Source organism: Marmota marmota, unplaced genomic scaffold (assembly GCF_001458135.2).
Source record: "Marmota marmota marmota unplaced genomic scaffold, marMar, whole genome shotgun sequence".
Classification (NCBI taxonomy): domain Eukaryota; kingdom Metazoa; phylum Chordata; class Mammalia; order Rodentia; family Sciuridae; genus Marmota; species Marmota marmota.
This window is the reverse complement of record NW_026000051.1, coordinates 9,739,637-9,767,105: the sequence shown is the minus strand read 5'-3', so window position 1 is coordinate 9,767,105 and position 27,469 is coordinate 9,739,637. Positions and strand designations below refer to the sequence as shown.

Here is a 27,469-nt window from a genome sequence, read left to right as displayed (position 1 = left end):
ATGTTGCAAGTGAAACCCATTGGTTTTATGTCATTATTATTATTATTTTTGGTATTGGGGATTGAACTCAGGGGCACTCAACCACGAACCACATTCCCAACCCTATTTTTGTAATTTTATTCAGAGACAGGGTCTCACTGAGTTGCTAAGTGCCTCACCATTGCTGAGGCTGGCTTTGAACTCACGATCCTCGTGACTCAGCCTCCCAAGATGCTGGGATTACAGGCCTGTGCCTGGTTTATGTCATTATTTTAAGTAGAAGTAGGTCTGTGTGATTATCTGAGTGACAGTAAGAAGCGGGTTCCTATCCCAGTTGGAAGAAGGCAAGGGGAGATGAAGCTGGATGAAGCTCTGTGGGGGTTATGTGGTTCTCAAACTCCTCAGGGAGAGTGTGGCCAAGGCAGACAGCACCTGGGAGATCTGATGGGACACTTCGGAAAAATGAAATACACATATACTAAGTAGGGATGGAAATAGACTCTCACCCAGAGAAAACGAGTTCAACTGCACACACTTTATTATGTACATTTTTGGGAGGGGAGGCCGTGTGGAAAGATCCCTTGCACCAGGGCTCTCATCCCCCAGAGCTACCTATATGCTCCCCATCCCTGCCATGTAGCCTAATGGGCTAGGAATACACAAAGATGAAAAGCGAAGGTCATTTTGTATCTGCAGAAAGGGAAAGTCATGGAACCAAGAGCACTGTTGCTCTTCATCTGAGAAGACAGTCTCATCAGGATTTGGGGTTTCTTGGTCCTCAGTGGCCAAGGGTGAGCCCCGTCACAAAACAAACAATGCCATCATTCAAAATTCAAAATATAAATGCAATTCGAGTACCGAGCTGAAAGGCTGCCTAGGCTTCTAATATAGCTTGGAACCTGGATAGCTGCATTCAAAGCTTTCTTAAAAATAAGCTTGGAAATGGGGTGTAGGGGAAGTGACATCCACAGGCTGGGACCATCAGAGGGCTTTTAGCTAGGGACAGGAATCAAGAGTGGTGCCGGGAAAGGAAACTGTTATTTTTAGACTTCTGTAGGTGAATTTAGAGCCTCAAAGAGGAAGTGTCGCAAATGTCACCAGATAGCTGTCCAGGCCAGGTTGCTCAAATTTATAGGCACTTGCAAAATGGAAGGAGCTTCCTGATGTTATAGACTAAGAAACCGTGGTCCAAAGGGGCTGACCTCTTCCTCTTTCAGCATAGGCATATGTGATTGAGAAAGTAACAACGAGGCAAACGAAAATCTCACATCTATCTTGACATCCAAAGCTTAACAGGGTCTGCCCCAGATCATTGGGAATTACATGCCCAATATATGGTGAACTCCTTGTACAGCTAAATGAATGGGATTGGTAATCAGAATATTTCACAGAGTACCACAGTTAACAGCATGCAGACAGGAAAATATAATAGTTTTCTGAAGACATTTATAAAAAAGTCTCTTAGCCCTTGGTGATTCAAATGCGTATATAACAATTGTTCATAGAACTTAGAGAAAACTTTTATTAAAAAAATCAGAACTATTCAAAACCTGATATATGAAAATAGGCAAAAGTCAGAAAAAACACATTTGTTTTTATGATCATATCGTTTTTATGATCACTATTCAGCTGGCTTGAAGGAGACCACGGAGGAATCATTTACTCATGAAGGAGGCTCAAAGAAGTTAAAAATGTATCTACTATTTTCAAAGGGACTGCCCAATAGTGACTTTAAAAAATCGTTTTCACTGATCTTGACCACTTCCTCAAACTCTGGCAGTTGTAGACAAGAAAATACCTACCATCCAATGAGCATCATTTTGAAATATAGTCTGGGTTCAGAAAGTAAATGGACATTAGGAAAAATGTCCTTAAAAGATTCCCTAGAAGTAAGGCACATGCGGCCCAGAGGGGCTGGTTATAGCACAAGGACATCACTTTCTGCAAATCATGTATCCGCCAGGGGTATCAGGTGGCAGTCCTGAACTATGCTCTCGCCTCTGGCCTGCTGTTGAGAGAGGGTGCAGAACTACTCAACAGAAGTGGAAAGAAGGACTTCACCTACTACAGACCAACTTACAAATGCAAACTCTTAAATATTTAAAACAGTAGATTATCTTATAAATCACCAATCTTTCTCAGTATTTATAAGCTATCAATTCTTTCATCTACTTTTATGATCACTATACGTTCTAAGAACCCCATATTCCACATACATATAGAAAAGGAAAGAGGGAGGATAATCAAGGCTCCCTGCCCTACTCTTTGTGAGCTGAAGGCTAATTTGGTCCCCTACTTCATCCTTGGCAGCACAGAGCTCACCTCTGCACTGACCTAGGTGGCTCAGCGTTTTGCCCCCATGATGCCTTGCAGCATATCTATGGGCAGAGGGAAGACAATAGTCGAATTTTTCTCCGCAGCAATGGTGGTCAGTGTCTGAAGGTACCGGAGCTGAAGGGCTGCAGGAGACTCGGTGATAACCATAGACGCTTCTTTCAGAGCTCTGGATGCATTCATTTCTCCCTCAGCTGCAATAACCTATGGAGGAGGGAGGAGAGGTCAGCCTGGAAATCCCCAGGTTCTGTCATGCAGCCATCTTCAAACTGGGGTACCTTAGGTGGTACCCCAAACTGCCCAGGAGTATGCCAGAATAGTTCCAAGGAAATCAACCCCAAGATTTCTAGATACTCAGTTTCTAGATTTGGTTTCCTAACTGATTTGCCTGAGGCTGTGCCTGGCTCAAGACACTCTCTTTTACCAGGGACAAGTCACAATACTGTGTGGGGGTTGAGAAGGTGAGCGACGGTGAGGACTGAATACAAATCCTCTGGCAGTCAGACAGCTTTCCAATGCTTTGATTTCAAAGAAAGAAAAGAGAATCTTACTGAACTGCAAACTGATAGATCATTAAAAAGTAAAAATATATTTTGACGAAAGATTGCTCTACGACTTTTTACCACACAAATTCAATTTTTTTTGAGCACAAATTCTTAGTGCTCAAAGGGAGCACTAAGAATTACACAATGTTACTTCAAACAAAACTTTACTTCTCATAAGTTTTCTAGTTCTTATGTTTGTAAAACTAAAAAAGGGAATAAAATTGATGCTGAATTGTCATATTCTAGCAATGGTTAATAGCCATACACATAGTTATGGTTTAATTCCTCATTTGTTGCATTTAAGAGAACCATTTCTAGTACAAAAAAAAAAAATGTTTCTTATTTAGGAGAAACTCCGAAACATTTGTAGAATCTTATTTATAATCATAGGAAAAATTTTAAAATTAATTCTAACATATACTAAATGTGTCACAATACGGTAGTAAAATATACTAGGGAAAGACTATCTGGGGAGGTGGAATGGAAATATAAGATCAAGAAGAAAAAGACACAATATACCTGATGTTAAAAAGGGTATTATCCACATATTTTTAAATAGGGGATTGAGTCATTATGTTGCTTAAATTTCATAGGATACATTTATAAGAATGATGTTAACAGTTTCACTTTAAAATGTCAATTTTTACAACATGCCAGAAATTAGATGCTTGGCAAGTACCTACATTGAAGATAAAAATTTTTACATGCAATTTGAAGTGGAATATATAACTTTCAAATTCTTTAAGGGTTTATATGGGCAAAAATATTTGCAGATCACTGGATGGTGGAGAGAACAGGGGTTTTGGAGGGAGCTAAAGATACTTAAGCTAAAATCCCAAATCTAACACTTACTAGTCGTATGTTCTCAGGGATTATTTTACATCCTGAATCTCAGTTTGTTATTCTTTTTTTTGGTGGGGGTTGGGATTGGGGATTCAACCCAGGAGCACTCAACCACTGAGCCACATCCCCAGCCCTATTTTGTATTTTATTTAGAGGCAGGGTTAGTGCCTCACTGTTGCTGAGACTGGCTTTGAACTTGGGATCCTCCTGCCTCAGCCTCCTGAGATGCTGGGATTACAGGCATGTGCCACCTTACCTGGCTCAGCTTCTTGTTCTTAAAACAAGACACAACTTATTCATAGGACCAGTGTGAGGAAGAAAGAAGGCATATAAAGGGTTACATGAATGAGCAGAAATTGCTACAAAAGAATGGCAAGTGACAAGCCAAGACCTGATCTTTGAATCCAACTATGCTTTAATGCATACAAGATTTAGAATCTAAATCAAGGCTGCTAATTTCAATTCATAAGTCCTAGAAGAGGAAAAGGTACAAAAATACCATAATTATCAAGATTAAAATTGCAGTTTCACCATGTTGTCCCACAGGGATCTCAAAATACATACTTCATAGTATTTTGTGATTGTCAGAATGGCAGCAATGCTCTTGTGCCCAAGGAGATTTCATTTGCTTATACAGAAAACTTTGGGGGCCTTCTAGGTATTAGTGAGCGCCTGCAGGAGCTGGGGATGGAGGGCAGCAACACTGGCTTCCTACAGCTCCTGGTCAAGTAGGGGACACAGAGCTGGGACAGACCTTTTCTTTCTAGTGTGATAAATGCTGACAAAACCGTGACAAGCTGAACACTGTGAGGAAGAGGTGAACAGGGCCAGGGCTCCCAGGGCAGTGAAGGCCAAGGTGTTTGGTCTCCGTTCTGTAGATGAGTAAACTCATCAGTTCTAGCTGGAAAACACTGAGGGGTGCTGAATTTAGAAAGGAGGAGATTGGGAGCCGTTAGTGGAACTGCTTTAGAGGGGTCGGTGGGATTCATTGGTGTTGGGGACTGGGGACAAGTTGGACTGGGGAGTGATGGGAGTGGGAAACAACAGTACTTAGAGGCTGACTGGGCATGGGGAGGGAGCGGACAGGGGCTGAGTCCCAAGTTTTGAGGTTTTGGTTGCACTGGAAGTGCCATTAACAGAGAGACAAGGGATAGTACTTAGTGAGAGAAGGGACGCAATTTGCAGGATAAAAACCTTATCAAGGCAAACCATTGTGTCCTAGCTAGCTCTAGGAGAAGGGGCGAGTGCCAGACACACTCAAAGAGAGCTATGTAACTGTACTCCAAGGCAAGCCTTACAGAGGCCTGCATAGGAACAGCAGGCTCTGATTTTTTTTTTCCATATCATCTCATATGTCCAATTAGGCACTTTTTTTCCTCTGGACATGGACCAACTGCAAAGATATCTCATTTCCCACCACCAATCAATACTCAATCTCTTGGCCGGGAAGCCAGACCACCAGGATGGGCACACATTTTGTTTGCAGAAAAGCTGCTCTAAGCAAGCTGCCAAAGACGTGAACATAACACCGCAGGCTTTGTCTAGATACAGGCTGAGTACACTCTGTTCAGCAAAGCAAGCTCCTTGTGGGTGTGTGCGGCTTTTGCTAAGCGTGCAGTAACTGCACATCAATCAATACTCCACGTTCACAGATCATCATTTTATTTGTTTTTGTGGTGCTGGGGATGGAACCCAGAGCCTTGTGCACGCTAGGCAAGTACTCTACCACTGAGCTTCACTGCCAGCCACACAGATCTGATGTTTTATTTATTTTTTTTTAAAGAGAGAGAGAATTTTAATATTTATTTGTTAGTCCTCGGCGGACACAACATCTTTATTTGTATGTGGTGCTGAGGATCGAACCCGGGCCGCATGCATGCCAGGCGAGCGCGCTACCGCTTGAGCCAAATCCCCAGCCCAGATCTGACGTTTTAAATAGTAACCTTTTCACATGCGTGAGACTGGCATTGTTTGTACTCTTCCTGAGACCAGGTGGGCTGGTCAGAGGGAAGGGAAGAGAAAAAAGATCTTGTTTGGTTTTGCCCTCCATTCTTTCAATAGACCACTAACCCCAGAAATAAGAGCTGGACAGCACGTGCCAGGCATTTTTTCTGAGAGCTATCAAAAGAAGGAAGGGAGCATGAAGCACGGTAGATGCTACATTCTGAGTATAGGTCTAAAAACTTTAAAAAGAGGTTTGACTAATGTGCAGTACAATGTGTAGAAAATCGGTCCTCTTTTGTGTCTGGCTGCTTCTTCTCAAATTATGTCATGAGCAGTTACACATTCATCTTCTACTACATTGTTCTTTCATGTGACTAAACCACAATTTATCTCTTCACCTAGCAAGGGACATTTGGGTAGTTTCTAGTTTGTGTCAACGAGGCAGTGCTACAGTGAATCTCCCAGTGCCTGCCTTTTGGGAAACAGAATGAATGAAAGCATTTTCATGAGATACATACTTACCAGGGGAGCTATAGGCTCACAGGTTGGTATGTAAACTTTCAGTTTGGATAGATGCTACCATACTCTTTTCCACACTGCTTGGACCAACAGACACTCTCCTGAGCAGCGAATTTCCAGTTCTTCTCCTGCCACTTTTGGTCCCTTTCTTACTTTTTTTTTTTCCCCCACCCAAGCCATTCTGGTGGCTATCTAGGGTGGCATCTGCCTATAATTTGAATCTGCATTTCTCTGATGGCTAATTAACTTCAGGAAATTTTCTCTGACTTTTCATCTATAGGTTCTCCTAACCCCTCTCTCTGTTCCTCTGCAATTTATTTGTTGAAGAAATGATAACCCCCTATTTTCCATGAGAACATGAATTTATGCCCATGGCTTCTATTTTTGTTTTGACAATGATGGCAAACAAATTTCATTTTTAGGGCTAACTCCTAGCAGTTGAGGGTTGTTACTTAGACTGTTACAGAAGGATTCTGAGGTCAAGCTTAGTGGAAACCGTACAGTGCTTAATTACTGGCATAGGAACAAGGGTGTGTGTGTGTGCACAACTGGGTGAGGTATGTGTCACTTTTGGAAGACAGTTTCTGAGGATTCTTCAAGTGCTGACAGTCTATGTAGTCTGTGTAGGAAAGTATATTATTTAATATGGTTTAGAAAAGGGGCTTTTGATTAATGACAGATTCTAGTAAAAGCAATTCCTGATTTTCAGAATAATTAGACACTAATAGGGAACATTTGATAACATTGTCATAAATATAATTAGTCTTTTAAAAGGGACAGGTGTGTGTGTGTGCACGTGCGTGCACATGTATGGATTGAACCCAGGGCCTTGTGCATGCTAGGCAAGCTCTCTATCACTTAGCTACATCCCCAATCCTTTTTAAATTTTTCATTTTATTTTCGAGACAGGGCCTCACTAAGTTTCCCAGACAAGCGTCAAATTTGTGAGCCCCTGCCTCAGTCTCCCAAGGAGCTGGGATCATGATGTGTGCTGCCAGCAGGCTTGGCTAGAAGTGACAATTTTGAAAGAAGACACTTGAGGATTCTGAAGTATCTTCAGGTTATTATCATGAACACTGACGATCACATTAGGAAAACCTAAAAATTATGATTAATAGAATATTCTGGAGGCAGCATGTCAAATGGGGTACTTTTCTATTTGGTACTAAGAAATTATAGTGACCAATTTATCATTTAAAGGGCATCCTAAGAGAAGAAAAGGTCAGGGTTCTGTGGCAGAGTGGGGCTGTGGGGCCATGTTAGTATATGACTTTGCCCTTTGGCCAAAGTTGGACTGAAGAGAATCTTTCTTCTGCACATGTGCAATCAGGACTGGTTGGCCTCCTTTACTGGTCACCTGTGAATGCAGGTGAATCTTGGAGTCCGATGTCCTCCCCACACAGTAGTTCCAGAGGGATGTGGCTCAGAAATGGGATGACCAGCTCCCTTTAGTGTTAGCGCCTTCTGGTTCCTGCATCAGGTTTTGGTGAGGCCTGACTCTACTTCCTATCTTGGGGTTTGGTGAGATATTCCTATATTGTTATACATTAATGTCTCAAAGGCAAGGGTGGTGACATAAAGAAAGGAGAAAGAGCAAATGTCAGAGAAAGGAAAGAAGAGGAAGAGGTAATAGGAAGAAGGAAGAAGGTCCTGAAAAGAGAAAGAGTGAAAGAGAAGACAGAATAAGTGAGGAATGGATGACAACAAACTGACATGATGCCCATCTGCTCTCAAACTGTCAATCTGCCCTTGACAGTGGGCTGAATAAAGTTGGAATAAAGAATAAAGTTGGGGCTCACTGTCATGAAAGAATGAGCTGACTCTAATGGAATGATATGCCCATCAGGTATTAAGGGAAAAGAGCAAGGTACAGGGCACTATGAACCCTGTGACCCTGCTTCATAAAACAAACAAGCCAATAATGCAACAACCCAATAAAAAAAACATCTCAGTACAGGGATATGTTAAGAGTGTGGCCTCTGGGGAACAGGATTTGGGGTGATGAGGGGTGCTTCCACTTTCACTAAACACTGTGGAATTGTTTTGATGTTTTACAACAAGTGTGTTTTACTGTATTTGAAATTTAAAATTTCAGTAAGAAAACAAACTAAGGGCAAAAGGGAGGGAAGGGAAGGGAGGAGGCATGGGGGTAGGAAAGATGGTGGAATTACCCTAAGTACATGTATGAAGACACAAATGTTGTGACACTACTTTGTGTACAACCAGAGACATGAAAAATTGTGCTCTATATGTGTACTATGAGTTGAAAATGCATTCTGCTGTCATGTATAACACATAATAAATAAATAAATAAATAAAATAAAAAGAAACTAAAATAAATAAATAAAATAATGAGTAAAAGAAAAACAGCCCAGAAAACATTACCTTGGCTCGAGCCTCCCGGGACGCTTCTGCCTCGGCAGCCATAGCTCTCTGGAGCTGCACGGGCAGCTTCACATCCTTAATTTCCACACGTTCCACCTTTATTCCCCAGTCGTCGGTGGCATCGTCCAGAGTACACTGTCAGGAGGAGAGAAGGCAAGTAAGAGTGGTCAGCCCAGCCCAGACGGCTGCACCCACTGGGATGTGGAGCAGATAAGGTGCTGGGGGAGTGGCAGAGGAAGGGTTAACCTGCAGTGGAAGGAATATGCTGGGGAGGGACTGGGTCACTGGAGAACTGACCCTGACTTGGCTGCTAATAAGCTAATGCAGGGCTTGTCGTGCTTCTTCTAGCAGGGCCGCGCAAGATTCGCTTCTTTGCAGTCTGGTCACAACTGTTCAACCCGCTGCTACAGGTCAATGGCAGCCATGGGAATACACAAGGGAATGCACGTGGCTGTATTCCAATGAAACTTTACTTTCAGAAACAGGTGGCCAGGCTGGGGGCTATACATATGACCCCTAAGCTCATGTGTAAACCATATTACTTCCTTGTGTTTCACTTTCCTCCTTTAAAAAGGCAGAAATGAAACCATATTATTTCATAAGGTTGTGGAGAATATCAAATGAGATTTGACCCACAATGAAGTCTGCACAAATAGTAAGAATTCAGACTTTTAACTCTTTACTTAACATCTACTACTCAAGAAGATTGGGAAACAGGCACGAGAGACTTCTTGGGACTCACACACAGAATAAAGCTTCAAAACCTGCCTGCCTTGCAGGACAACCTCTGAACTATTATGCTTAAATAAAAAGGTTAATGCTGATACTGGAAAAAAGAAATACAAAAGTATATGTATAAAAACGACACTTGTGTCAGGGTGTTATGAACCCATGAACTCTAAGTATGAAAAGCATCTCCTTCCATCAAGCCTGAGGAACCTTACTATGAAGGTAAAAAAAAAAAAAGGCCAGATTCTCACACAACCACCAGCGCTTTGCTTCGGTTTCTAGTCTCTAGTGGGTGCATTCCTTACCTGCATGTTGTGTGCAATTTCTTCTCTGTCAGAGAGGATCTGAGAAAGGTTCTTGGTGCCCAGAACATTCCTGAGAGTAGTTTGTGCCAAAAGACGGGTGGCTGAGTCTGCGTTGGTGATATTTGCCACAGCCAGGGTGGCATTCTGAACACGGTAATAGACCACCCCATCCACACTGATGGTCACCGAATCCTTTGTGAGGATCTGCAAGATGAGGGAAGCAATTCTACTTCTGTCAACCAACCATTTCCTAATTGTAAGAAATGTTATCTATAGAGCATGGTAGAATGCTAGCTGATTTTCTTTAATAAAGTATCAGAAAGTTATCTTCAGAAACTTAATAAAACACACTCATTTATTCATTAAGTCCATTAACTCCTTCAGTCAGTCAACATACTTTGAGATGCCACTCAACAGCAGGAACCAGATTAGGCATAAAGATATGAAAAAACTTGGCCACTACTTTTAAGGCTGTGGGGGAATCAAGGAGGCTTTAAGAGATGAGATGGGAACTTATTCACACAGGGGTGAAAACTCAACTGAATCCACACATACTTTGTGATGCCAGAAATCATACCCACATCTTATAAGAACAAGCCTGAGAACTCCACATTATTCTCTGCATTTTTTAAAAGCCATCTTTCAAGGAAGATTGACTCTCAGAAGGAATAAATAAATGGAATGAATAAAAATGTTCTGAGGGTGGAGCAGCAAGGGTTCCAGGCAGAGAGAATCATGTGTGAAAAGACACAGAGGCAGGAGGGAGCCAAGTTCCAATGAACCACAAGTAGCACAGCCTAACTGGAACAAAAGTGCATGAGGAATGTTTATAGGGCAAGGTCAGGGAAAGAGTATATTCACAGCCAGACACCGTGGTGCAAGCCTGTAATCCCAGCAACTGGGGAGGTTGAGGCAGGAGGATTGCAAGTTAAAGGCCGGCCTCAGCAACTTAGTGAGACCCTGTCTCAAAATAAAAAGAGCTGGGGGTGCAGGTAAATACAGAGTGCCCCTGGGTTCAATCCCCAGTACATCAAAAACAACAAAACATATGTCTAGATTTACAGCATGATACATAAAAATGCTTAACATGGCAGAACTCTGTTTTGAACTAAAATGTTTTCTGAGTGAGAGGCACCAGGAAAACCTCTCTGGGATTCAGTTTCCTCGCTTATATAGTGAAGACAAATAACAGTACCTGCTTCCGAAGATCATTCTTTGAATTAGTGCGTTAATCCATTTACGTGCTAAGAATAGTGCCTGACACGTGACAAGAGCTATCTTTATTATTATTTTTTTCCTCTTAAATAATGATGTTAACTGAATTAGGTAAAACGCCGACCTTGTTAGCTGTAAGAAGTTAAACAATGAGGAAAAAAGCCATTTCAATTTGTTTGGAATTCATCCCCAATACAGCAGGTTGACTTAAGATAGTTCAGCTTATTTATGAGGTTCAAAATCAATAGGTGTTTAGTAGAAACTGAAGTTCAAATTTTGAATTCTGTCCAGCAATATGCAGTGTCATGTGAGTCTCTTATGACCCTGGGGAGCAGCAGTGAGCTGCAGCTCTCCGTTGGCCCAGGACCATGAGGCAAAACACCCGATGACTCCCTGTAGCATAGGGGTTACTATGTGGCTCAGTAGGGTGGATGTCTTAAGTGCACAATATTTTCAACTTGTTTATCAGGATAAAACTGGGTCATGTAAAGAAGCACCTGTATCTATGCAAAAATGGTCTTGCAACTTCATCCCTAATTCAGTTATCTCTGACACAAATGCTTCAATGCTCCCTACCACCTTCAAGACAAAGTCCTTTGACATCTGGCCCTATAATACCTCTCTGCTCCCTGCTCCTGCACACTTCATATCAGGCCACATGTGGGTTCCCTGCATACGCCAAGTTTGTGTCCCAAGGCCTTTATGCTAGTACTGTCCTCTGCTTGGCTGTCCTCTGCTCTGTCCCTCACAAAAAGAGACTGGCATGTTTCTAGTCATCATTCAAGTGTCCCTCTCTGTGCAACTTCCCAGCCCCACCTGCCAGAGTCAGCACCCTCCCCTGCACATCCGCTGCACTGTGCTGGAGTAACATTGTTTAATGGTCCCTCCACTTCTATATTAGACTGTGCATTTCTTGGGGGAGGTTTTTCTTTGTATCTCCAGCACTGGCAGAGCGCTTGATACATGGCAGGCGGTCAGGAAGTGGGAGATGAACCAAATTGAAATGTGGTCTCCGGAAGAATGACGGGTGAAAAGCACAGGCGTGAAGTCCAAGCCCTGGACTGTGCTTCCAGCTCTGTGTATCTGCCCCCGCCCCCACCCAGGTGACCATTAGCAGTACTTTAAGCCTCTGACCTAGACATCCCTCTGTGGGGCTAATAATAACTGCCCAATTCTACCCAAATTTCTGTTAAGATCAAATAAGGGGCTGGGTTTGGAGCTCAGGGGTTGGGCACTTGATTGGCACACGTGAGGCTGGGTTCGATCCTCAGCACCACATAAAAATAACTAAATAAAGATATTGNTTGGAACTTGGCTCCCTCCTGCCTCTGTGTCTTTTCACACATGATTCTCTCTGCCTGGAACCCTTGCTGCTCCACCCTCAGAACATTTTTATTCATTCCATTTATTTATTCCTTCTGAGAGTCAATCTTCCTTGAAAGATGGCTTTTAAAAAATGCAGAGAATAATGTGGAGTTCTCAGGCTTGTTCTTATAAGATGTGGGTAAAAATGATTTCTGGCTTCATGAAGTATGTGTGGATTAAAAAGTCTGACCTCACCAACTATGTGGATCAGCACCAACAAGGGAGTCCCTGAGTGGGTTTCTACCTTTTGTGACAAGAGAAGGCAATGTGGCCAGGCTCTGCCATCATGCTAAGGATCTGGCCTGTGGCCAGGAAACACAGACAGTACCATTCCATCCCTCTCTTCACCAGGTTCACAGGTTTTTTGTCTGCAGTGGTGACGGTGCCTCCTGAGACATGGGTCCCAGGACAGCCATCGCTTCCCCAAGGCCAAGGTGGAGCTAATGTAGAATGCATTTAGCCCTGGACATGGAATCTGAAGGGCTGGAGTTCAGTCCTCATTCTGCCCTCTGTTCTGAGGGATTCCTTTGTCTCACTGCAACTATATTCTTTCTAGGGATTCTGTTGTGAGTGTCAACTGTGACGATATTTGGAAAGTAGTAAAAAAAAAAAAAAAAAAAAAAAAAAAGCACAAAATAACTACCAATATATCTAAAATGCCAAGTGAGTACTTCTCATTATTTGGCTTCTAACCAATTTATCTAGAATAAAGTCAAGAACCTTAAAAAGGAAAAATATTGGGGCTGGGGTTGTAGCTCAGTGGTAGAATATTTTCCTAGCATGCATAGGTCCTGGGTTTGATTTCCAGTATCACAAATGCATACACAAAAGAATGATGAACCAGGGCAGGGATTATGGCTCAGTGGTAGAGCACCTGCCTAGCATTATGAGGCACTGGGTTTGATTCTCAGTACCCGCATATAAATAAATGAATAAAATAAAGGTCCATCAACAACTAAAAATAAAATTAAAAAAATATTGAACTAAATAGGATTCTCTACCTGAAACCTATACAGAATTGTGGTAGTAAAATCATGACAAGAATGGTGGTTTTAAGCATTACACTTCCATTATCATTACACTGTTTTTTAATAATAATAGCAAGCAACATATAGTGTTTGCTATTTATTGGATGCTGTCCTAAGCACTTCACATGTACTATCTCATTAGCTTTCACCATAACCCTATAAAGTGGACCCTACTATTATAACCTTCATTTTATAGATGAGGAAACTGAGACACAGAAATTAAAGATCTTGCTCAAGATCATGGAGGTGGAAAAGGGGAAGACAGGACTGAAAGCACATGCCTCTCAGTAGAAAGCACATTTCCACTGATCCCTCATTTAGCCACACAGAAGACAGCCTCACCTCCTGAGGAGGAATGTCAAAGGAGATGGTTCTCATGTCTACTTTGATGAAGCTGTCCGTGCAGGGCAGAATAAAAAACAGACCTGCAAGAAAGATGCACAGAGCATCAGACACCCACACCTTGGCAGCTCCCTCCTCTGCTCAATTCTGATAGAATCAACCTCATCAATGGAAGCCACCAGACCATCTTAGTGCATGAGCCAGAAGCCTGACTCCTCTTGCTTACTGCCCACTCTGATTGTCCCCACTAGGGCTCTATACCACTGCTGCTGCACCTCTTCCTTCACTTGGATCAGTGTGATTGCTCCCAAAGCCACCTTTCTCTCCTACAACCCATTTCCTAAGCTGCAAGCAGAGTGTTCTTTCCTAGGATACAAACCTTGCCCCATCCGTGCTCCTGCCTGACCTGCTTGGGCTCACCTACTCAGCCAGGTCCCTTCTCTTCATCCCCTGCACTCTGACAGGACTGAGCTGGAGTACTTCCTCCCTACACTGCTACACACTTGTTGCTATTTCTGCTGGGAACAGTCAACACCTTCATGTGCCTGAGACTCAGCCAAGCTGTCACCCCAGAAAGCATGGTGTCACCTATTCCTAGTTTGGGGCAGTCAATCTCCTCTGAGTTTCTGTCTTCTCAGGCCTCTGTGTAGCTACTTGATCATAGTATTTATCATGTAAAATGTACTAGCCGTTTCCTTCTTGGTGTCCCACTGCTAGATAATAAAATCCTTGAGGGGAGGGACCATGTTCTAGCCTCCCTTAAATTCCCAGAGCCTAGAATACACAGGAGCACTGTCAACATCTGCCAAAGGAATAACTAAAAGTCTTTGGTAGAATTCTCTGCTCAGACGTCCATAGCTATAGCTATTCTGGCTCCATATAATCTTATCAGCTCCAATGGGAAGGGGAACAACAGACTGGCTCTAGAACCGCCGCTACTGAAAGGCAACTTCTGCTCCCTTAGAAATCACATCAGTAAAAAGAACTACAGTCTCCAGAAAAGCAACCCAGAATCCCGGTACTAACCAGGTCCTTTGGCTCCTCCTTGTAAAATACGACCCAGTCTAAAGATGATGGCTCTTTCGTATTCTTTTATAATCTGGAATAAAAACACGGATGATAATTTAACATGAGGAGTGCAAACATTTATATGCATAGCTTCTTAAATATATTTTTGTTCTAAAAAGGTTAGACGCTTCATTATTTCTTCCTCTATATCCAGATGATGTCTATAAATAATATGTTTGATGTTGTCCAATGCTCTCCAAGCATATCCATTTACTATTTTTAACTGATTATAAAAACAATAGACACTCATTGTATAAATTTGGAAAGTACAGAATAACATATGGAAATAAATTCATTACCTTACTCTTTAGTCATAAATATTATTATTCAATTACTCATTTATTCAGAAAAAGAACTTATTATTTTTTCTTCCAATACCTTTGTTTTAATTAATTTTTTTCCAGTGCTAGGTGCTTTACCACTGAGCTACATTAATGTAGCTTTTAATTTTTTTTTTTCTTAAGGCAGGATCTTCCTAAATTGCTGAGGGTGGCCTTCAACTTGTAATCCTCTTGCCTCAGTCTCCCAAATATCTGGGATTATAGGGCTGTGTCATTGAACCCAACACTCTGATACTTTTAATTATAATAATACATTTATCTGAGAATGCTTGGAGCCTATGTTATATTTTTAGGATTATGTAAATGAAAATCATTTATCCAAGAATTAACAACTTTGTAGAAAAAAAAAAAAAACACCAGCATGAGAGCACTTTACCATGTGCCAGGCTCTGCAGTAAGTAAGTTTGGCACACTAGTTCATTTAATTGTCACACCTGCAGAGTAGATACTGTTATTTCTCCCATTTTACAAGTGAAGAAACATGGCAAATATTTCCAAATGTTTCCCTTTCCTATATATGAAACAGTTTCTGATTACAAAAGGCAATGTGTGCCTCAAATGGTAAACAGCAGAGCCAGCAGTCAAACACCGCCCCCACAACTCTGGAGAACTTGTTCTCAAAGGCCACCTCAAACCCCTGACCCAGAATTTCACCCCCTGCTCCCCACCATGGCATTGGGGATGGCACCCAAGGCCTCCTGCATGACAGGCAAGCACTTGACCATGGAACTACATCCCAAGCCCTGGCCCAGAAAATTTTTAATGATGATCCACACAGACAAAGCAGGCTTACATAGGTAGGAGTTTAACCCCTTTGCTGATGTGAGTGAAATGTTCTTTTACCTTTATGCACATCCATATTGATATGGGAAAAGTTATAAGCGTGAACAGGAATGAGACAGCCACCAAAATCCATCCACAAGGTCCAAGGCCTGTACTGGGGCTATCTGTTGAAAACAATAACCGAGCAGCTCTTATCACTGTTATCAGCTTGATCACCCCCAGCTTTGTCCCTGCTATTCACTGAACCTCATGTGCTTGGCCTTCTGCCAGCTGCTTCACACGAACTTTGAACTTTTCCTGCTCAATTCCCATTCACCTCTGAAATGCAGGTATGTTACCTTCCCTGGTCTACTTACCACCAATACTTCCCCACATTACTCGTTACTTTCTCCAGCAAACATTTATTAAGAACCTCCTATTTCCTCTGCCCTGTGCTTGGTACTAAAGCAATAACAATAAATAAAACTCAGTCCCAGCTCCCAAAAAGGATCAAGTACAGTGGGGAAGAAAGACAGAATTAATTATAATCCTAGGGAGTAAGTATAGAGTATCTGTTAGGAATATCTTGAAAACACAGAACAGGGCCACGCACAATACAGGTGACAGTGGAGTGGGATGGTGGGGACAATGGGAGCTGCTGTTTGTCTGAGGGTTTCCTAAAGAAAGGAAAAGTATGGAAAAAAAGGAAGAAGGAAAAAAAAAAGGGAACTTTAGTCCAGGGTATAGCATGATTCAAGGTGAAAACCATTACATATGAGAAAAATTGTGCAGAACTTCCTTTTAAAAATTACACCAGCAAAATATGTCACTGGGTCTATGAACCATCATTTATTATCCATATCCTAATCTTCACAAAGGTTGCTTCTGATTCCTAACTACTGAAAATAAGGCTGTAATGAGCATTTTCCTACACAGCCTTCGGCCCACATTTCAAACTGTTTCCCTTCTCTGTGTGTGAAAGAGCGTATCTGTCTGGTTCCAGAGAGTAACATACACCCTACTGCAAAAAAATTCAGAAAAATAATAGTGAGAAAAGGTACTCAAAATCCAGGGATAAGAAATGTTCTGGTGGATTCTTCTAAACCTTTTCCTTGTACATACAACAATATTTTAAAACCAAATAAAATCTGTAAGCTACTTTTCTCTTCTTTTGTTATGTTCTTTTACCTGCTTTTTTAGCCTCTGTAGCTGTTTTGTACTTTTCCTGTTTTTGTTTTAATTCTTTATCAAAGTTACACTTGCATAAAATTTAAAAAGTCAAACATTCTATAAGATAAATGAAAAAAGGCCATCCCTGCTTGCCTCTTCCCATTTCTTCCATCTCAAAAGTAATTGCTCTTTTGGCTAAGTATTTACCTTCATGCTTTTAAATAATGTGTGTATGTGTGTGTGTGCGTGTGTATGTGTGTGTTTTTAGTACTTTGTGCTTTTACAGTTTTTTAAAAGTATTTTTTTAGGTGTAGATGGACACAATACCTTTATTTTATTTGTTTACTTTACATGGTGCTGAGGATCGAACCCAGTAACTCACACATACTAGGCAAGTGCTCTACTGCTGAGTACAACCCCGGCCCCTGCTTTTTCAGTTTTAAGAATTATAGACATTATGATTGCTGTATGTATATAGGTAACTCTATGACCAGTGTGATTCTGCAATCTGTACAGTTAGAAAAATGAGAAATTATACCCCAATGATTCAAATGTATGAATTGCCAAGATCATTGTAATGTCATGTGTAGCTAATAAAAAAAAATAAAATTAAAAAAAAAGAATTATTTATTAATTTTCCTCTATGGAGAAACATTTAGTTCTTTTCCTTCTCCCTCCCCCATATGCACATACTTACTCCTCCATCATAAGTACATCATCATTTTGGTTAGATGTATATAAAATGTTACATTACCATGAATATGCAAATGCTATTCAAAGCTAACTCAAGACAGTATAGATAATCAGCTTTCTTTTTTAAAATATCTTTATTTATTTACTTTTATGTGGTGCTGAGGATGGAACCCAGTGCCTCACATGTGCTTGCTAGGCAAGCGCTCTGACACTGAGCCACAACCCCAGTCCCTGATACTTACCTTTCTTTTCCTGTACAACTTTTTATTTTTACTTTTTGTAATGTTTGGTTTTCCCTTTGCTTAGTCTTCTATGTACTTTTCCCTGTCCAACCTCAAGCCCTTCATCCTTGTCTGAATCTCCTTCCGAAACAGTCAGGTAGTCTACTGATATCTTCTTCTGAAGGAAGTCTCTGGGAGCCTGGTGCGGACTCCTCTCTTCAGGTCTATACAGTCATCATTCTGTGACTGCCCTGCGCTGTCATTCTGGGAATTCACCATTGCCTCTTGTGTTGGGTTTTCTATTTTCTCCATCTAGTGTCTTCCTGATTTTCAGTTTGTTTTTCCTTTCTTGGAGACTATAGGAACTGAGAAGGCCAGATTGATTTTTTAAGGCTTTTCTGCCATTTTTTCAGGAGCTGTTTTGATGATACAAGTTTGACAGGAAGGATAGAGGCAGGCCTCCATGTGTACTACTTAGAAGGAAGCGCAAAAAAGCAGTGAGACAGGCTTTGGAAAAACAGGAGACCAAGAGATATGCAGAGGGTGCAGGCCAGGAGCATGGGAGAAGAGGGGGCCCATGCTGGCTCCCAGGGCAAGTGCTCTGGAACACAGGATTAAAAAAACAAAAACAAAACAGAAACACACACTGAGAACCTTGGTCATATTGAATTTGTAATTTTTGATTCTGTGTCAGAGAGAGGTTAGTGTCCTCATGCATAAAGTGACATAAATTAATCCTGGATATTAAGCTATAGTTTTGGGGGTACAGATATTCACTGAGCAAATATTCAAAGCTGGGCCTCCGTGCTCTTGTGGAGAAAGCCCTGTCAGGCATTATCACAACTGATAACACAGGAGCGGATCACAGGGTGTTCTATACCCTAGGCATTGTGTAAAGTTACTTGAGACATGTGTATCATTTAACTCTCACAATAGCCCTGTGAAGCTAAGTATTTTAACCAATGATGTAACGAAACAACCTCACTTTCCCAAGGTCACCTAACAGAGCACTGGGGATTCAAATAGAAGTCACTGACTCCAAAGCTCCTGTTCTAAATCTCTGATCTTTCACCACTGAATTTAAAGACCTCATTAGAGATGTTTTCAAGTTTGGAGCACTTTCTTGATAAAGTGTCCAAACTGGGATGGCACGGCAGGAGTTTCGAGAATGAAATCTAATATTCTTCGGAGGAAGCCCTTTTAATTCCAGCTGTGCCTATTTATAGTAAAAGACAGATTCAAGGCTCTGTGCCAGGCTCTGGCCTAGATTTTGAGTGAAACAGATTCCAAACAAGCAACAGATTGGCCACAAACACTTATCTGACAGCATTTGGTGCTTTCCAAACTACTGCCTCAGGTCTCCCATATTCTAGGCAAAGTACATAGCTCTGTGTCCTGGAATTACTACACTGAAGACCCCTGAGGGCAGAGATGGTTCTTATTCTTTTTTCTTTCTTTTTTGGTGCTGGGGATCCATCCCAGGGCCTTGTGCATACTAAGCATGAGCTCTACCACTGAGCTATACCCAGCACTTCTTGCCTCTTTCTGTATTTCCAATGTCTAGCACAGTGTCCTGCAGAAAGTGGGCATAAAATAAAATACTTCTTACCCAGCTTTCCAGCTAGATGTGTTTTTTTCTTTCCTCTAAATCCTGACAACACTTAAAAAAATCTCTCTATGGCACTTAAATTTTGGCTAATACTTTAATTTCTTGTGTATTTATACCCCTCCTTAGACTGAGCTTTCCTGAGCACAGGGAGTGTGTCTAGGTTTGAATTTCAATTCTGCAGTTTCTTAGTTGTCTGATCTTTACTTCTTTGAGCCCTAAGTTTCTTCAACTATTAAAAAAAAAAAAAAAAAAAGGATTATTAGGCTGGCCTTAATATGAGATAGTCCTCAGTAAATATAGATGATAGTTTTCTGTAATCCTTCCATTTGACTCAAGTGTTTAAATCACCATAATGAAAAATGGAAAAAGAGTTAGTACTTAACCTAAGAGTGCTCTACCACTGAGCAACATCTCAAACCCTTTTCATTTTTTATTTTGAGAGAGAATCTCCCTAAATTGCCTGGGCTGGCCTTGAATTTGCAATTTTCCTGCCTCAGCCTCCTGAGTTGCTGGAAGTATTAGCATGCACACTGACCTCAGGACACTTGATTATATATATTTATATAATTTGGTATCAGGGATTGAACTCAGGGGCACTCAGTCACTGAGTCACATCCTCAGCCCTGTTTTGTATTTTATTTAGAGACAGGGTCTCCATGAATTGCTTAGCGCCTCGCTGGCTTTAAACTCACAACCCTCTGTGTCAGCCTCCAAAACAGCTGGGACTACAAGCATGCGCCACTGCACCTGGCTGACTTTTTATTTTTTTAATGAAACTTCTTAAATGACTTTATTTGCCCCTTGCTTTATGCCATTCCCAGCCAGCATAGAATTGGCAAAAATACCCAAAGAGATCCACAGGGGACAAGACAGAAAGATCAGGCAAATTTGTTCTGTGCTGTGTTCATTGTCACACTGTGTTCATTGTTACATGTGTCACACTGGCTCAGTGGCAGAGCACTTGCCTCACATGTGTGAGGCACTGGGTTCAATCCTCAGCACCACACATAAATAAATAAAAAAGAATGGTATATCAACAACTAAAAAATATTTTTAAAAAAGTATAAGGGATTGCAAATCAAGAGGAACAAGAAGTGACATGGATATTGTGAAAACTGGGCTTGCTTCTTCACACAGCAGACACTCGGCTAGAGTGTGCACATGCTGGGGAAATGACATTTTCTTATTCTCCTAATGCCTTCACAACAAAACTACCCCATTCGCAACCCTCAAAATCCTTCCCAAACTGGTTACAGCTAAAAAAGGTGTTTAAACCACATTCCCAAGAGGTGAGACTTAGACACTGCAAGGCTGATAAGTGAACCCCAGTCACCTGCCATTCTTCCTTACCCACCCAGAGAGGAAGATCCACTCTCAGTCATTTCATGAAATTCCTGCCCTTCAGGTTTCCCACTCACTACTTCAGAAGTGAATCCTTGGTAACAGCTTTACCAGGTAAATGACAACAGGCAATCTGTATTCCTGAGATATTTTGGTTGATATACTTGTCAAGTTAGCCAGGTGCAATACTCTTAAAGATGAGGGATCTGATGATACTAGGTTGTAAATACTACTTTGCTAGGTTTAGAGCATTTTTTTTTTTTTCTGCCAAGATCTTTCCTGAAAGCTGCATTAGAATACATTTTTAGCCAATCAAAGCCAGGGTCTGGATATAAGCCTAGATATTTAAATTTCTGTACTGAGCATTCAAATTAAGCTTATCTCCAGGAAAATAATGTTTTTAAAAATATACTTTTATAAAAAGCAAAATAGTCACTGTAACAATTAGAAATTACAGCTCAATGAAAACTTATGTATACTCTCATCTCTGGATGGGGTGATACATTATTTAAGCCTTTTGTATCTTTCCCCCACCACAAGTGGAATAATGGAATACTGAATGATTTAAAGTTTACACCCCACATACTGTGAACATCTTTTCATTCCAGAACATAATCTTTATCATTATTAGTGGCTATACAATAGTCTATTGTTGCATGTGATGAACGTTTAGGTTGTGTCCAAATTTCTCAACTAGAAACTCTGCTGCATTGAATATGCTTTTAGTAAAGTTTCTGAAATCCTTATTTATGTGTTATGTAAATTAATTTTGCTGAAAAGATGAAATAATACAATTAAGTTCCTCTCATTCTGGTATCTTTTATTACTACCAATAGCAACTACCATTTCTTTTTTTCTTTTTTTTTAGTACTGGGGATTGAATTCAGGGTAACTTCACACTGAGCTATAGCCCCAGTCCAATTTTTTAAAAAAACTTTTTTTTTTTTTTTAATATTTATTTATTTTTTTAGTTCTCGGCGGACACAACATCTTTGTTTGTTTGTGGTGCTGAGGATCGAACCCGGGCCGCACGCATGACAGGCGAGCGCGCTACCACTTGAGCCACAGCCCCTTAAAAAAACTTTTTAAAATAAAAATACATATTTTAGTTGTAGATGGACACAATACCTTTATTTTGTTTATTTATTTTTATGTGGTGCTGAGGATTGAAGTCAATGCCTCACACATGCAAGGCAAGCACTCTACCACTAAGTCCCAGCCCCACAATTATTTATTTTGACACAGGGTCTAATTAAGTTGCTGAAGCTAGCCTCAAACTTGCCATCCTCCTGCCTCAGCCTCCTGAGTTGCACGGGTCACTATGCCTGGCAATAACTATTATTTTTCTTTTTTTAAAAAAAAATATTTATTTTTTAGTTGTAGATGGACACAATACCTTTATTTTAATGTGGTGCTGAAGATCAAACCCAGGGCCTCTCACATACCAGGCAAGCACTCTACTACTGATCCAGAACCCCAGCCCAAATGACTACCATTTCTTGAATATCTAATATATGTTAGCTCATCATATACACTATTTCTAATGCTTACAAAAATCTGTAAAATATTCCTCCTGGATACCTAAAATAACAAAGCAAAAGATCTGTGAAGAAACCAAACCAAACCATAAAGCAGATGAAAAAAGAGAAGTTGTATAGTAATTTGTGTTGGATCAGCTTTTAAGGAGAAGCAGTGACACATTCTTTCTAAGATCATAACCCAGGCCAATGTTCAGAGCACTGTATGTTGTCAGCCATCCTATAACAGCAGATTTCCTCTAAGATATATTATACTTGTCACGTCTGGAAGTCATATGGAGTAATAAATCCCATAAATCACTGGGACTTAATTACCCTGAAGTTCAAAACACACTGGATTTCCTCTGCTGAGAAAGGCCAGAACCACACCTTTCACCATGGCTAAAAACTGGACTCCAGAATCATATTCATTATTGCACAAAAAGAACTGGATGGGCTCAAGAGTTATTGAAATAACCTAAGTTGCAACATTTAAAGGCAATCTTTTCCTTCTCCTTCCAGAGTGTGTGAAGCACTGTGTTATAAACTGTCAACAGTGTGGTCTGGGTGGGGAAAGATAGGATGGTTGGGAATTTTATCTCAAAACACATGCTATCGGTTTTAGCAGCATTTTATAAGGGGTAATAGTAGGTCAAAATAAAAGGTCTAGGCAGTTTTTGAATTTTCTTCTTAAAAGCAATTATATTTAGGATATGAGTTCTTTGGGGCCATTATTATTCCATATCAGAAATTCTACAGCAGGATTGGGCCAACGGCTCCTGTAAAGAGCCAGAGAGACATGTTAGACTTTGCAGACCATCAAATCCGCTACCACAGCGTGTGAGCCCTCACTGGCAAAACAGACATAAGCGAACATGGCTGGGCTCCAATAAAACTTAATTTATGGACACTGAAATCTTTCATAGGCAATGCAACATTATTCTTTCTGTTTTGTTTCTTAAAGCCATTTCAAAATACAAAAGCTATTCACACCTTGTGGGCCATACAGAAACAGCCAGCCAGCCAGGTTTGCTCCACAGGTTGTTATGACCCCTATTCTTGTTCTATGTCATACAGTTATTTATTTGTGAAGGAAGACTTTCATAAATTAAACAGTGCGCTTGATCTTTCTTCCTGCTATTCAAATAGGGATGTTTTCCAGTGCCATAGTTTCTCTCCTTTGCTTGTTTTGAAGCAAATCTTCCTAAGATCTGACAAATAAAATCTCAAGGTAAAAAATAGTTAAAAGGGTCATTTTCAAATGGAATTTTAGGAGAAAGACAAAGAAGGGAAGAAAACAGTAGAAAAGAAGGAAAATAAGAGAAACAGGAGAAGAGGAGAAAAATTAAAAATGAAGGCTGCATCCCACAAAGAGACAGATGAAAAGACAGAGGGGAGAGAGGGCAGAGGTTAGCACATGGTAGGGTCTCTACTTGGAGATCACAGCTTGCAACTCATCGAGACAGAGGATTTCAAAGCAAACAAGCCTACACTATAACTGGTCTTTCAAATGATTATTTTCATTAGGCCCAGTTGTTATTAGAAAGCCCTTATTCTTAAATCTCCAGGGAAGAAATTATTCTCTGGCCCAGAATGACTTCAAGCCAGAAGCTATCAAGTTAAGAGCCATCTGAAAACTGTCACTTTCTCTCTATCATAAGCCATCTATAGCTACTGATGACGCTAGTCCAGAAGAACTGATCTGACAATGCACTACATGGTTTAAATTACAAAGCTTAAAAATGTGTTTACCATGAAATATTAAGGCAAGGAAATGGACTAGATTTTCAGCAAAATTTGTAACAAAGGGAATCCCTTTGCTTGGCTTAAAAATAAGGAAATTAAATAAGCATAAATATTCTATTTCCAAAACATTTTGAAGACTTTCTGCAACTTTCTTTCATTTGAATGTTTCAGACCATAAAACAGGAGGGAAAAAATAGGTAAAGGAATACCAATAATGTAAAATATGGATGCCTACATCTTTCTAAGCTGCTATAGATCATTCTATTCTGCTTAAACAATGTTTACCACACTTATAAATATCTTATTCAATGCCTGTCCTCTTCACAATATTGATCCTGTTAAAACATGTAGCATCATAATGGCCTCATGGGAAAGTACCTTATCTTTCTGTGCCTCAGTCTACTCATCTGAAAACAGGGTTAACAAGAGAGCCTCCTTAGAGGGTGAGTGTGATGAGGAAATGAGCTAATATGGAAGACACCTAATGCATAATGGATGCTCAAAACACATTTGTTAAGTAAACAGTTGTTGAATGGTGAATTAAACCTGTTTCTTTGGGGAAGAAAAGAGACTACTTATCACATAAGACAAACTAACAACAAGGGTAAAAAACTCAGGCAGGGAGACGGACAAGCTGAATATAGCCTATGTCTGGAAACACCAAAACATCTATGTTCATAAAAATTGGAGAGAAAAACAATTTCATAATGGGTATTAAGTTCATTAAATTTAGAGGAGGCCCGAAACACATGAAAATGGGACCAAACCCTCCTACGTTCTAGTGCTGTTTTGTTCCCAACTCTTTTATTTGGATATCTTAGAAGCATACATAATTAAGTTATTCTCATAAAAATAACCTCTTTGGAGGGTAACATTACTCTCACTTAAAAATGGAAAATGCGAGCCTAAGGAAACTAGATCAGAAGGTTCTGGATTCTTTCCTGAAGATGCATGGTTAAGCAGTAAGAGTTTGAGGGTTTGGTATAAGATTCTAATTCTGCCACTACATCTTTTCAGCAGTAAAATAGGAGAAAATGGTGGTAATGATTTCACATAGTGTTATGAAGATTAAATGAGAAAATAGGTAAAGTGCTTGACACTTCGAAGTGTCCAGTCAGTGTTGGTAAATATTATTATTACTACAACTTTAAGATCATTATTGATCCCGTTTACAGGAATAAACTTTTTATTAAGTGAATTGTCTTCTGGGACCTATACACCATGGAGAAAATATCAAGACTTAACAATCTGCTTGGGGACTCTATCTCTGGAGGAGAAAAGACCATGCTCAGGGTGATAAGTCAGAGTTCTAAACTTCATTAGGCCATCTGTCCTACAAATCTTTCAAATCTTTCCCTAAATTTGAAGGCTTTTTCAGTAGTACTCCAAATATACTGTTTTAAGTTGTAGGTCTAAGTAATTGTTAAGTTTTTTATTTTTTGTTTTCTCCACTAAATAATATCTTAAAATTTTTTTATTTTAAAAATTTCAAAAGGACATGTTTTCACACTTGATACCTAAATTCCTGGGAGATAAATAGGGCAGTAAGATCATGCCCAATATATAGATGAGGAACTGGCTCTCTGGAGGTTGAGATTTGCCCAGGGTGACCCAGACAGTAGGCAAAGACACTGGGTTCTCAATCTAGATCTTTTCATTCTAAATTTCACCCACACTATACTACACTACCTTCCTGTAAGTGCTCAGAACGGTGGACTAGTTTGGTATCATTTAATTGTCTAACTTGAAGACAGACATTTTCTTGGTTGTATCTTCAAGGCCAATCTACTGAACTCTCAAGGCAAATGCTATGCTAGGGGTTCAAGTTTTTTTTTTTTTTTTTTTCTTAAACTAGTCCCAGAGCACAAAGATACAAAAAGATTGGAGGAAAAAGTCCATCAACAGAGAATTAATACTTTCTCCTTTTTATTGACTGGGATCTCTAACTTCTTTTTTTCCTTGTTATCATAAATGAGGTTCCTTACTAGATATATTATCTTGACAATTACAGTCCCTTCTCTGTTAGTAACGCAAACCGAAATAGTCTAGTTATAGTAACAATATGTAATAAAGAATGTGACGGTCACACCCTGAAACCAACAGTTTTGGGTAGAAGAAACACTAAAACAAGTTGTCGACACTTAACAAACATTCAGTCATGTGATTTAGTCTCCTTTTGCTTCCTTTTTCTTTCAACAAATGTGCTCATCTATATGTACTTGATTCGGAGCAATTACAATAAAGAAGGACATAGTCTATTTTCAAAAGCTCTCATGGCTTTTGGGGGTAATGAATAAATCAAATGATAATTATAACACTATGTAATAAATATCATGATAGAGGTATACACAGGATTCTAGGCAGATATAGAAGTGTACAGTTTTTTATGGTTACAATAGTTTTTAAGAAACTGTCTTCTAGGGCTTAAAAAACTGATTTTTGTATTCCATCTATGTCACTTTATCAACATCTTCAAAATTTTTTTTTCAAAGCTGACTAGGCAGTCGGTTTTTATAATGTAAAATTTACACTATTAGGTGGTACCAAGAACATACTTAATCATTAAAAAAAAACCCACATAAGTGACAGTTTTTGTGGTGTTGGGCTTTGATATTTGAGTTAATTTCTGATCACTATCAGTTTAACTCAGATTAATTATTGAAGAAGTCATGGAGTTCTCCCCAATCTGATCAACTATAACAACTGAAATAAACAAATCAGTCCCATGATTCTGCTTATTTTCAGTGATTCTCCCAAAGGATTTATCCTGTTGACATGCTCTTAATTATAATGATATATTTCTTTGCAATACACCTGCATGATTTCATTACGAAGTAAATGTACTGGCTTTAGGAAAATTTAGTCCTGTCCTGGGTTTGGTTATATTTACCTGCCTGGGACTAATTCCCAAAAAACGTCAGGAGATAGAGTTTGGGTTTATGAAATTCCACTGCTCCCCTCAGAAGCAGTCCTCTGGAGTTGCCTTCTCCAAGAGGTCTTGACTGAAGCTGGGTTCCTCTGGGCTTTCTTTGCTTACTTTCTCTCACTTTCAGTGAAGTCCTGAAGTTAGACAAGACCCTGAACTTTGGTATTCATGTTAGAGAGTTCTAGAATGGGAAAATGGTTTGGAAAACCAGATAGACTAGGTTTGAAACCCGCCTCTGAAATATGAGCTGTTTTATTTTATCACTGTCAGTTTCCTTATGGTAAAATGGCGAATAATGACATTTTCCTTTTGCACCTATTGCATAATTATAAGAGATAAATGTTTGTAAACCACTTAGGCTGTGTTTGGCACATGACCAACATTCAAGAAATTCTATTTAATACATTCTAGAAATAGTTTTCCTATCAGTGCCCACTTTTTGAGGTTTACCATTTATAAAACAAGAAAAAGTGACTGAGCAAAATTTCCTCTGTATGTGTACTTTTCCAAGAGGATTCATTTGTTTTCATCAGTTTTTTAGA

General features: G+C 40.0%; 1 protein-coding gene across 1 annotated transcript in view; it reads right to left on the bottom strand.

The window, feature by feature from the left end:
* Nucleotides 1-494: 494 nt before the first annotated feature.
* Stom (stomatin) overlaps nt 495-27,469 on the bottom strand; it is a 28,943-nt gene continuing 1,968 nt past the window's right edge. Inside the window, exons 2-7 of the mRNA XM_015497648.2 lie at nt 15,786-15,889; nt 14,560-14,632; nt 13,534-13,616; nt 9,584-9,787; nt 8,550-8,684; nt 495-2,517 (exon numbers count right to left, since the gene is read on the bottom strand). Coding sequence (XP_015353134.1) covers nt 2,323-2,517; nt 8,550-8,684; nt 9,584-9,787; nt 13,534-13,616; nt 14,560-14,632; nt 15,786-15,889 — 794 coding nt within the window. The 3' untranslated portion in view covers nt 495-2,322. The remainder of the gene's footprint in view (nt 2,518-8,549; nt 8,685-9,583; nt 9,788-13,533; nt 13,617-14,559; nt 14,633-15,785; nt 15,890-27,469) is intronic.